Here is an 11,451-nt window from a genome sequence, read left to right as displayed (position 1 = left end):
TCTGCAGGTAAGAACAAATTTTAAGAATTTTCATTTACAGTCATTAAAAAGTTCTAAAAACTTTTAAAATAATAATAATTTGACACTTTACAAAATTATGTTATACATAAACACTCCACAAAACAGATGACAAAATAGAACATGATTAGCCATTAGGAAATGGCAAATTAAAGCCATGATGAGATTCCACAACACACCTATTATGAGAATGACTATAACATAAATAGTGATAATACCAAGTGCTGACAATACACACAACCAGGGCTCTCATAAATTGCCAGTGAGAAAACAAAATGGTATGGTCACTCTGAAAAATGATTTGACAGATTCCTATATAATTTCTTATAAACTTAAACTTATCATGCTACCCAGCAATCTCTCTTCTGAATATTAATCCTGGAGAAATGAAAATTTATGTACACAAATACATGTACCAGTTTCATTTGTAACAGTCACAGACTGGAAAGAACACAAATGTCTTTCAATAAGAAAATATCTAAAAACAGTATATCTACACAATGGAATAATACTCAGCACTGAAAACAGACAATTGATTCATGTGAGTAATTGGATGGATTTCAAGTATTGGACTGAGTAAAAGAAGCAAATCTCGAAAGGTCACGTACTATAGTATATTATTTACATGACATCCTAAAATGACAGAAATATGTGGGATAGATTTCTCAGATTATGGTCGCCATGATTAGGGTAGGAAGGGGTGGTTGACTCAAAAGCACAGCATGAGGGTGATGGGACAGTTTTGCACCTAATTGTGACAGTGGCTACATGAAACTATGCAAGTGACAAAATTCCAGAATATTTTAAAGCAATTGAATACATATAAAATTTAGTAAATTCTAAATAGGGTCTTTAGTTAATACTATTATGTCAAAGCCAATGTCTAGATTTTCTAATTGTACTATGATTTTACATAATATTCATATATATACACTTTCATTTTAATAAATCTACTTGTATATATAACTACTTGTATATACAGTTATAAGTATATGTAACTTATATATATAACTACTTGTATATATAGTTATAAAGATGTCTTTACTGGGGGAGGCTGAATGAAGGTTGACTATGACCTCTCTATGTCTTCGCAAGCTCTGTATGGGACAAAATTTATTTCAAAATGAAAACCTCTTAAAAGATAAAAAAAAAGACGTGTATTTTCCTAACATTTTAGTTACTAAATTAATTAGTAAATTGCTTGGTTGGCTCTTTAGCTTTCAGCAAGTTTTGATGTTCATGATGTACTTTCCACCGCCAGGATCAGTAGATCTAAGGTTGTATTTTTCATTTTTACCTCAATCAATCATCAAAAAAGAAACCATTGACTTGAATGTACTCAGTCTGACCCTAATACCAACTAAAAATGCTGGTGGAGATACTTCTACTTCTAAAATCACTCTATTTCTGAACATCGTGGTGGGGGGGTGGGGCGGGAAGACAACAAACCAGTTGTGATGAGAAAGAGCCAAACATTGTTCAATTATTAAAAGGTCTTACCAATGACCCTTAATCATGAACTTTGCCTGCAGGAAGTAGTAGCTACTATCGGTATTACTGTTTTGTTTGTTTGAAAATAACAAGAGGTTATTTTATCCTAATTGTTTCCTTTCTAAGTTTGAATTTCACAAACTTGTTTTATAATGTTCATAATATTACTACAGAGGCACAAGTTTAGTTTGTAAATAAATATACATATAGTGGATCTTCGCACAAATATATTTGACCAAAAGATTGCAAGAACAAGAATATTGGAACATGAAAAGTTGCTGAATATGTATGTGCATCAGAGAAAGCAAAATTAAAATGACAGTGATGACACTGTTTAGACAATGATAAATTATGTTTAGAATTAGCCAGCTGTACTCTGTTGAAATTATCCCAATTTTGTTGACAACACCCAAAGCATTATAGTCAGGAGTCCATCCAACCTATGGCTTCTTCTGTCCATCCGGTCTGATCAGGGTATTGACCTTGGCTACATCAATACCATAGAGCTTCTTCACAGCCTATTTGATCTGATACTTGTTGGTCTTGACATCCACCATGAACACAAGTGTGTTGGTTTCTTCTTGTTTTTTTCATGGCTGACTCAGTGGACAGGGAGAACTTGATGAAGGAGTAGTCGTCCAACTTGTTTCTCCTAGGAGTGCTCTTCCATGGATATTTGGGTTGCCTTTGCAGTCATGGTGTCTTGGATGTTTGAAAGGTAGGTGAATGTGGATCTTCTTTTCCTTGTGCGTGCAGATATCTTTTGGTACTACTTTCTTGACTTTCAAAGCTTTTGCTTTGGCTTTAGCTTTAGGAGGAGCATGGGCTTCCTTATTTTTAGCAACATCTTTTTGAAATGGCAATGAAATGACACTTAACACCCATGTGGATGGCTGTAATAAAAAAAGACTGACATTAACATGTTTTAGTGAGGGTATATATAAATTGGAATACATGTGCATTGCTGGAGGGAGTACAAAATAGTACAGCCACTGTGGAAAACTAAACATTTTTGTTCCTGAAAAAGCTAAACATAGAACTGCCACATGACCCAATAATTCTATTCTAATGAATATACCCAAAAGATCTGAAACATGCATTAAAGAGATACCTCTATACCAATGTCCGTAGCAACACTGTTCAAAATTACCCAAAGATGAAAACAATCCACAGGTACATCATTGGATATGAATAAGTAAGCTGATTAGTCCATTCAACCAAATATTATACAGCCATAAAAATTAATGAAGCATTTGCCACTCATGCCACAGTGTGGATGAGTCTTGAAAACAGAATGCTAATTGAAAGAAATGTGACATTAAAGATCATGCATTATATATTTCCTTTTATATAAAATGTCCAGAAAAGGAAATTATGTCATAGAAACAAAAATATACTAGTGAACATTAGGGAATGGGGGAGGTAGAATGGGAAGTGACTGCTATTGGGAATGGGGTTTTATTTTGGAGTAATGAAAATGATCTGGAACTAAATATATGTGGTGGTTGCACAAAATTGTGAATGCCATAGACACAACTGAATTAATTATAAAATGAGCCATTGATATGTGAATCTTACCTCAATGAATATAAATACATTAAAAGGATTATACATTATGACCAAGTGGGAATTAGTCAAGGAATGAAAGGGTAGTTCAACACCCAATGTTGTGTCAATCAATGTCATTTACCACATCAGCAAAAAGATAGAAATCACATGATCATATCACTAGATAAAGAGAAAGCATTTGACAAGATTCACATCCATATATGATAAAAACTCTCCAAAATGGGAATAGAAGGAACTTATATCAATATAATTAAGGCTATATGTAACAAACCCACAGTTAACATCATACTTAATAGGTAAAAAAAAAATTGAAAGATATCGCTAAGATTGGGTACAAGATCAGGGTGTCCACTATCACCACTACTATTCAACATAGCATTGAAAGTCCTATCTAGAGCAATTAAGCAAGAGAAAGATACAAAAAGCAACCAAACTGGAAGAAAAAACTAAAACTCATTATTTACTGATGATGTGATATTATACATATGAAACCCTAAAGACTCCACTAAAAAATTATCAAATGCAATAAAAAAGTACAGTAAAGTGGCAAGCTACAAAATCAAAATATAAAAATCAGTTGTGTTCCTGTACATAAACATCAAACTAAAAGAGAAAGAAATCAAGGAAAAATACCATTTGTAATCACATCAAAAGAATAAGAGACATAGAAATAAACTTAACAAAGGAGGTGAAATATCTGTACAACTCTAGGGCATTGTTAAATAAAATAGAAGACAGGCCTCCCCTGGGTGGCACAGCAGTTGAGCACTGGTCTGAGAAGCTGCCCACAGCCTCTACAGCGCCAGTTCGATCCCCGGCCCCCAGCAAGTGTCCCACATGGCGCTCAGACCTCTCCTGCCATGCCCGCTGCAGTGTATTTCGTCAGCCTGCCTGTTCTGTTCCCCGCTCTGGCTCTGGTGAGTTCTCTCACCCTCCCGCACTTCTGACTGTACCCAGTGCTTGTATAAATAAATAAATAAATAAATATTTTAAAAATAATAAATAAATAAATAAGTGAGTGAGTGAATGAATGAATGAATGAATGAATAAAATAAAATAGAAGACACTAAGAAATTGAAAGATAATCCTGATCATGGACTGGAAGAATTGACATTGTTAAAAAAAGACCATCTTACCCAAAACAATATATAGATTCAATGCAATCTCTAATAAAGTTTCAAGTATATACATCAAAGAAATAGAACAAACATTACTAAAAAATATATGGAACGCCAAAATAATTGTAATAGGCAAAACAATCTTGACAAAAAGAAAGAAAATATGTTTCACAATCCCAGATTTCAAATTACTATGTAGTTAGAGTAATTAAAACAGTATAGTATTTGAGTAAACAGACATGTGGAGCAATGGGATATAAACCCACACTTAAAGGGACAGTTAATCTACAACAGAGGAGCCAAAAGTATATACTGTAGAAAGGAAGATCTCTTCAATAAATAGTATTGGGAAAATGAAGCAAAAGAATGAAACTAGGCCACTATCATATACAAAAGGTAACCCAAAATGGATTGAAGACTTGTATGTAAAACCTTAAAGCAGAAGATCAAAGAAGAAAACATAAGCAAAACACTTTGTGACATTGGATTCAAGGATGTCTTTGGAGATTTGACTCCAACAGCAAAGGAAACAAAAGTAAAAATAAACAAGTGGGACTACCTCAAGCTAAAAGCTTCCAAACACACAGCCAAAGAAACTATCACTAAAACAAAAAGAAATCCTACTGAAAAGGAGAAAATATTTGCAAACCATACATTTGACAAGGAACTGATATCAATGATCTACAAAAAACTCATACAGCTCAGCAACAATAAAACAAATAAGCTAATCAAAAAAAATGGGTAGAAGTGCTAATTAGACACTTTTACAAAGAAAACATACAGATATCCAACAGGCACATGAAAAAATTCTCATCACCATTTATTGTCAGGGAAATGCAAATCAAAACCACAGTGAGATAACACCTCACACCTGTGAGAATAGCCCATATCAAAAAAGCAAGTAACAACAGGTGCTGGAGAGGGAGTGGAGAGAAGGGAACCCTCATACACTATTGGTGGGAATGTAGGCTTATCCAGCCCTTATGGAAACCATTGTGGAGGTTTCTCAAAATATTTCAAATAGAATTACCATATAATTTAATATTTATGGTTAATATTAAATTAATATGTAATTATTATTAAATTAATATGTAAATATTAAATTAAAATTTAATATTTATGGAAACCATTGTGGAGGTTTCTCAAAATATTTCAAATAGAATTACCATGTAATTTAATATTTTCACTCCTAGGAATCTATCCAGAGAATATAAAAACACTAATTTATTTATTTTTTTTTTTTTTAACGCTGTAATTCTAGGTGTTTATTTCTTTTAGTAATCTGCTGAAATATCATCTCAGGAAGTCCTATTCTTTCAACACCCTTTTAGAGTGGAGCCAGCTCCCTTTTCAATTGTCTCCATCTCCTCACCCTGCTTTCTTTTATTTCATAGAACTGTTGCTCAGGGTGTCATATCTATTCTTGTTTATTTGCTTATTGCTTTTTTTTTTTTTAAATATTAAATTTTATTTTTATATTCCCCCATACAATTGCAAACGCCCCATTCTGACCCCAATCCTTCCCCTCCCGCCCCCCACCCCCAAAAAGTGTCTCTGGTTCATAGTTTTTTGTTGATTTTGATTTTCACTTCCTTATATTTATTTTCCTGGTCCCTTATTTAAGTTTTCTAGATTCCTGCTATGAGTGAGACCATCCGGTATTTTTCTTTTTCTTTTTGGCTTATTTCGCTGAGCATGATCCCTTCCAGTGCCATCCATGTTGCTGCAAATTGCATGTGTTTATCTTTTTTGAATGCTGAGTAATATTCCATGGTATATATGTACCACATCTTCTTGATCCAGTCATCTATTTTTGGGCATTTGGGTTGTTTCCAAAGCTTAGCTATTGTAAACAGTGCTGCTATAAACATAGGAGTGCAGGTGCTCTTTGGAATTGATGTTTCTGTGTCCTTTGGGTAAATACCTAGGAGTGGAATTGCTGGATCATATGGAAGCTCTATGTTTAGTAGGTCCAGAAATCTCCACACAGCTCTCCATAGTGGTTGGACCAGTTTGCACTCCCACCAACAGTGCACAAGAGTTCCTTTTTCTCCACATCCTCGCCAACATTTGTTGTTGCTAGTTTTTTTAATATGTGCCATTCTCACTGGTGTGAGATGGTATCTCATGGTAGTTTTGATTTGCATTTCCTGATTACAAGTGATGTTGAACATTTTTCATATGTCTGTTGGCCATTTCATTTCCTCTTCAGAGAAGTTTCTTTTTAGCTCTTCTGCCCATTTTTTGACTGGATTATTTTCTTTGTTGTTGCTGAGTCTCATCAGCTCTTTGCAGATTTTTGTGATCAGTCCTTTATCATTAGTGTTGGGTGCAAAAATGTTCTCCCAGTTGGTGGGGTTTCTCTTTGTTTTTGTTATTGTCTCTTTTGCTGTGCAGAAGCTCTTTAATTTGATGTAGTCCCAGCTGTTTATCTTTCTCTTCACTATCACTGCTTTGGGTGATGTGTCTGTAAAGATGTCTTTGATGTGCAAATCCCGTAGTGTTTCGCCTATATTTCCTTCTATGTATTTTACGGTTTCAGGTCTTATGTCTAGTTCTTTAATCCATTTTGAGTTGATTTTTGTGTATGGTGTGAGGTAGTGGTCAAGCTTCATTCTTTTGCATGTAGCGACCCAGTTTTCCCAGCACCATTTATTGAACAAACTTTCTTTGCTCCAATGCATAGTCTTTGCTCCTTTGTCAAAGATTAGTTGACCATAAATCTGTGGGTTTATTTCTGGATTTTCTATTCGATTCCATTGGTCTGTATGTCTGTTCTTGTTCCAATACCATGCAGTTTTGATGATTATGGCTTTGTAGTATAGTTTGAAGTCTGGGAGTGTGATGCCTCCATTTCCTTCTTTTTTTTTCAGTAGAGCTTTGGCTATTCGGGGGTTTTGGTGATTCCATATGAATTTCATCAATAATTGTTCTATTTCTTTGAAGAATGCCATTGAGATTTTGATTGGAATAGCATTGAATCTGTATATTGCTTTTGGTAGGATGGCCATTTTAATAATGTTTATTCTTCCAATCCATGAGCAGGGGATGTCTTTCCATTTCTTTGTGTCTTCTTCTATTTCTTTTAACAGTGTTTTATAGTTTTCTTTGTATAGGTCCTTTACCTCTTTTGTTAGATTTATTCCCAAATATTTGATTTTTTTTGTTTCGATAATAAAAGGGGTGGTTTTTTTGATTTCTTCTTCTTCAGATTTATTGTTTGTGTATAGGAAGGCTACTGACTTTTGCGTGTTGATTTTGTATCCTGCCACTTTACTGAATTGATTGATGAGTTGAATTAGTTTTTCTGTGGAGATTTTGGGGTTCTCTATGTATATTATCATATCATCTGCAAATAGAGATAGTTTGACTTCTTCTTTTCCTATTTGGATTCCTTGGATGTCTTTCTCTTGTCTTATTGCTCTGGCTAGGACTTCCAGTATTATATTGAAAAGCAGTGGTGAGAGTGGACATCCTTGTCTTGTTCCAGATCTTAATGGAATTGCTTTCAGCTTTTCACCATTGAGAATGATACTGGCTGTTGGCTTGTCATAGATGGCCTTTATGATGTTGAGGTATGTTCCTTGTATCCCAAGAATTTCAAGGGCTTTTATCATGAATGGGTGTTGCACTTTGTCGAAAGCTTTCTCAGCATCTATTGATATTATCATATGGTTTTTATATTTCTTTTTGTTGATGTGTTGGATGACGTTGATTGATTTTCGGATGTTAAACCATCCTTGTGCCCCTGGAATGAATCCAACTTGGTCGTGGTGAATTATCTTATTGATACATTGTTGGATTCTGATAGCTAAAATTTTATTGAGGATTTTTGCATCAGTGTTCATTAGGGAGATTGGCCTATAGTTTTCCTTTTTTGTGTTGTCCTTATTCGGTTTTGGTATTAGTGTAATATTGGCTTCATAGAACGTGTTTGGTATTGTCCCTTCCTTCTCAATTTTTTGGAAGAGTTTGTGAAGGATAGGCACTAATTCGTCTCTGAATGTTTGGTAGAATTCATTTGTAAATCCATCAGGTCCTGGGCTTTTGTTTTTGGGGAGGTTTTTAATTACCATTTCAATTTCGCTGCTTGTAATTGGTCTGTTTAGGTGTTCTATTTCTTCTTTATCTAGCTTTGGGTGATTGTAGAGTTGTAGGAATTTGTCCATCTCCTCTAGATTGTTGAACTTGTTTCCATATAACTGTTCATAGTAGTTACTGATTATTCTTTTGATTTCTGCTGTGTCCGTTGTGATTTCTCCTCTTTCATTTATGATTCTGTGTATTTGTGCTTTCTCCCTTTTTTCCTTTGTGAGCCTGGCTAGGGGTTTGTCTATTTTATTTATTTTTTCAAAGAACCAGCTCTTGGTTTCATTGATCTTTTGGATTGTTTTTTTAGTTTCAATTTCATTTATTTCTGCTTTGGTTTTTATTATTTCTTTTCTTCTACTGGTTCTGGGGTTTTTTTGTTGTTCTTTTTCTAGATCTTTGAGCTTCGAGATTAGGTTGTTTCTTTGAGTTCTTTCTTGTTTTTTGATGTGAGCTTCTATTGCTATATATTTTCCTCTTATTACTGCTTTTGCTGCATCCCATACATTTAGGATATTGGTGTCCTCCTTGTCATTCAATTCAAAGAATTTTTTAATTTCTTCTTTGATCTCCTCGTTAGTCCAGTGGTCTTCCAGTAGTGTGGCTTTTAGTCTCCATGAGGTAGGATAGTTCCTTGCCTTCTTTTTATGATTTATTTCTAGTTTGATGCCTTCGTGGTCAGAAAAGATGGTTGGTATGATTTCAATCTTGGTGTATCTGTTGATGTTTGTCTTGTGCCCCAGTATGTGATCGATCCTGGAGAATGATCCGTGTGCGCTTGAGAAAAATGTGTACTCCGTTTTTTTTGGGTTTAGTGTTCTATAGATGTCTGTTAAGCCCAAATGCTCTAGGTCCTTATTTAGAGCTTTAGTTTCTTTACTTATTTTTTGTCTTGTTGATCTATCCATTGTTGATAGTGGTGTGTTGAAGTCTCCCACTACATATGTGTTTTCTCTGATGTCTGTAAAAACACTAATTTAAATTGGTTTATATATTAACTCATTACAACACTATGTACAATAGTCAAGTTATGGAAAAAACCTAAGTGTCAAAGACAGATAAATGTACCAAGATGTGGCATAGGTACACAATAGAATAATACTCGGATACTAAAACAAATTAAATCTAGCTGTTTGTGACAGTATGGATGGAATTAGAAAGGGTTATAATTAAAATAAGTCAGAAGAAAGACAAATACTGATTATTTCACACACGTGTGGAAGATAGAGAAATAAAGCAAAGGAACAGACAAAACCATCCAAACCTCCCTTATAAGAAATGTTGAAATGGAGCGCGTTCCCGCATCGCCATTTTGCAGCAGGGACCCTTCTTGCTGGAGACTGTGTGAACCCAGCAGAAGGCTCACCGAGGAGACAGAGGTAAGCTGGGAGGCTTGCCCATGCTGGGCGCCTTCTAGCCTGCAGTTCCAGCCCAGAGGGGAGCAGCACCTACCGCTGGGGCAGACCAGGCGTGCAGGGGAGCGTGTTCCCACATCGCCATTTTGCAGCAGGGACCTTTCTTGCTGGAGACTGTGTGAACCCAGCAGAAGGCTCACCAAGGAGACAGAGGTAAGCTGGGAGGCTTGCCCATGCTGGGCGCCTTCTAGCCTGCAGTTCCAGCCCAGAGGGGAGCAGCACCCACCACTGGGGCAGACCGGGCGTGCAGGGGAGCGCGTTCCCGCATCACCATTTTGCAGCAGGGACCTTTCTTTGCTGGAGACTTGTGAACCCAGCAGAAGTTCCCCAGAGGAGCCAGTGGTGAGCTGGGAAGGTCGCCCAAGATGCCGGCCAGTACCAGCAACACAGTGTCACAAGGAATACGGCAAATTAGAAAACAGGCAGTAGGGAGTAGAAAAACCACATGCAACCCAGCAACTCCTCAGCAAAAAAGCACACCACAAAAAGAAAACCATCTACCAGATTGCAACGACAGTAACTTGGAAGAACTTCCAGATAGAGAATTTAAAATTGCTGTGATTAAAAAACTGACAGAAGTCATAAAGGAAAACAATGATAAGGGGAAAATAATTAATGACCAGAAGAATGAAATTGAGTACCTAAAGAGGGAAGAAAAAGAAATGCAGGAGATCAAAGAATTAATGGAGACACTAAAGAACTCTGGGAAAAGCAATGAAAGCAGAATAGATGAAATGGAAGAACGAATAAGTACTCTTGAAGACACAGAAATAAAAAGAACTAAAACAGAAAAGGAAGGAGAAGTACGAAGGAAAAAGAACGAAGAAAGACTTCGGGAAATATCTGACTCCATGAGGAAAGGAAATATAAGAGTTATAAGAATCCCAGAAGGAGAGGAGAGAGATGTAGGAACAGAGAATATTCATGGATATAATTGAAGAGAACTTCCAAACGCGAAGAAGGATCTGAAAATTGATATACAAGAAGCAAGAAGAAACCAAAACTTCCATGACGAAAGGAAAAATACAGCAAGACACATAATAGTAAGCTCCCAAGAATCCAAGACAAGGAAAAAATAATGAAACTAACAAGAGGGAAGAAACAGATAACATTCAAAGGAAAACAAATCAGACTGACATCAGACTCTCTGAAGAAACACTACGGGCAAGAAGAAGAGTGGAGGGACATAGTCAACAGACTCCAGAAAACAATGCCAACCAAGAATACTCTATCCCGCAAAGCTCTCCTTCTTCTTTGAAGAAAGAATAAGGACCTTCCCAGACAAACAGAAACTCTGGAATTTTATTACGACTAAAACCCGCACTCCAAAAAAATACTACAAGGAGTCCTAAAGCCAGAACCTCAGAGGGACGAATAACAACAAAAGAAGGCCAAAGATTAGTAAAAGAATAAATAATAAAATCAAAGGAAAGACAAACACAATGGCAAATACAGATGCTAACATATCAATACTAACTAAATGTAAATGGACTACTCTCCAATAAAAAGACACAGAGTTGCAGCTGGATTAAGAAACAAACCCAACCTTTTGCTGTCTCCAGGAAACACATTTAGCTGCAAAAGATAAAAATAGACTCAAAGTTAAGGATGGAAAACAATTCTACAAGCAAATGGACCAAAAAAGAAGGCAGGAACAGCTATACTCATATCAGATAAAACAGATTCAAACTTAAAAAGATAAAAAGAGACCCAGTGGTCATTAACATTATGATCAAGGGGACAATACTTCA

General features: G+C 35.8%; 1 protein-coding gene across 1 annotated transcript in view; it reads left to right on the top strand.

Annotated features, from left to right (window-relative positions):
* Positions 1–699: 699 nt before the first annotated feature.
* Positions 700–11,451, top strand: part of ADGRE3 (adhesion G protein-coupled receptor E3) — a 25,864-nt gene continuing 15,112 nt past the window's right edge. The window contains exon 1 of the mRNA XM_037507931.1: positions 700–708. Coding sequence (XP_037363828.1) covers positions 700–708 — 9 coding nt within the window. The remainder of the gene's footprint in view (positions 709–11,451) is intronic.

This window comes from Talpa occidentalis, unplaced genomic scaffold, assembly GCF_014898055.3.
Source record: "Talpa occidentalis isolate TD23 unplaced genomic scaffold, MPIMG_talOcc4v2.1 talOcc4.12, whole genome shotgun sequence".
Taxonomy (NCBI): domain Eukaryota; kingdom Metazoa; phylum Chordata; class Mammalia; order Eulipotyphla; family Talpidae; genus Talpa; species Talpa occidentalis.
This window is presented reverse-complemented; position numbering and strand designations above follow the sequence as displayed.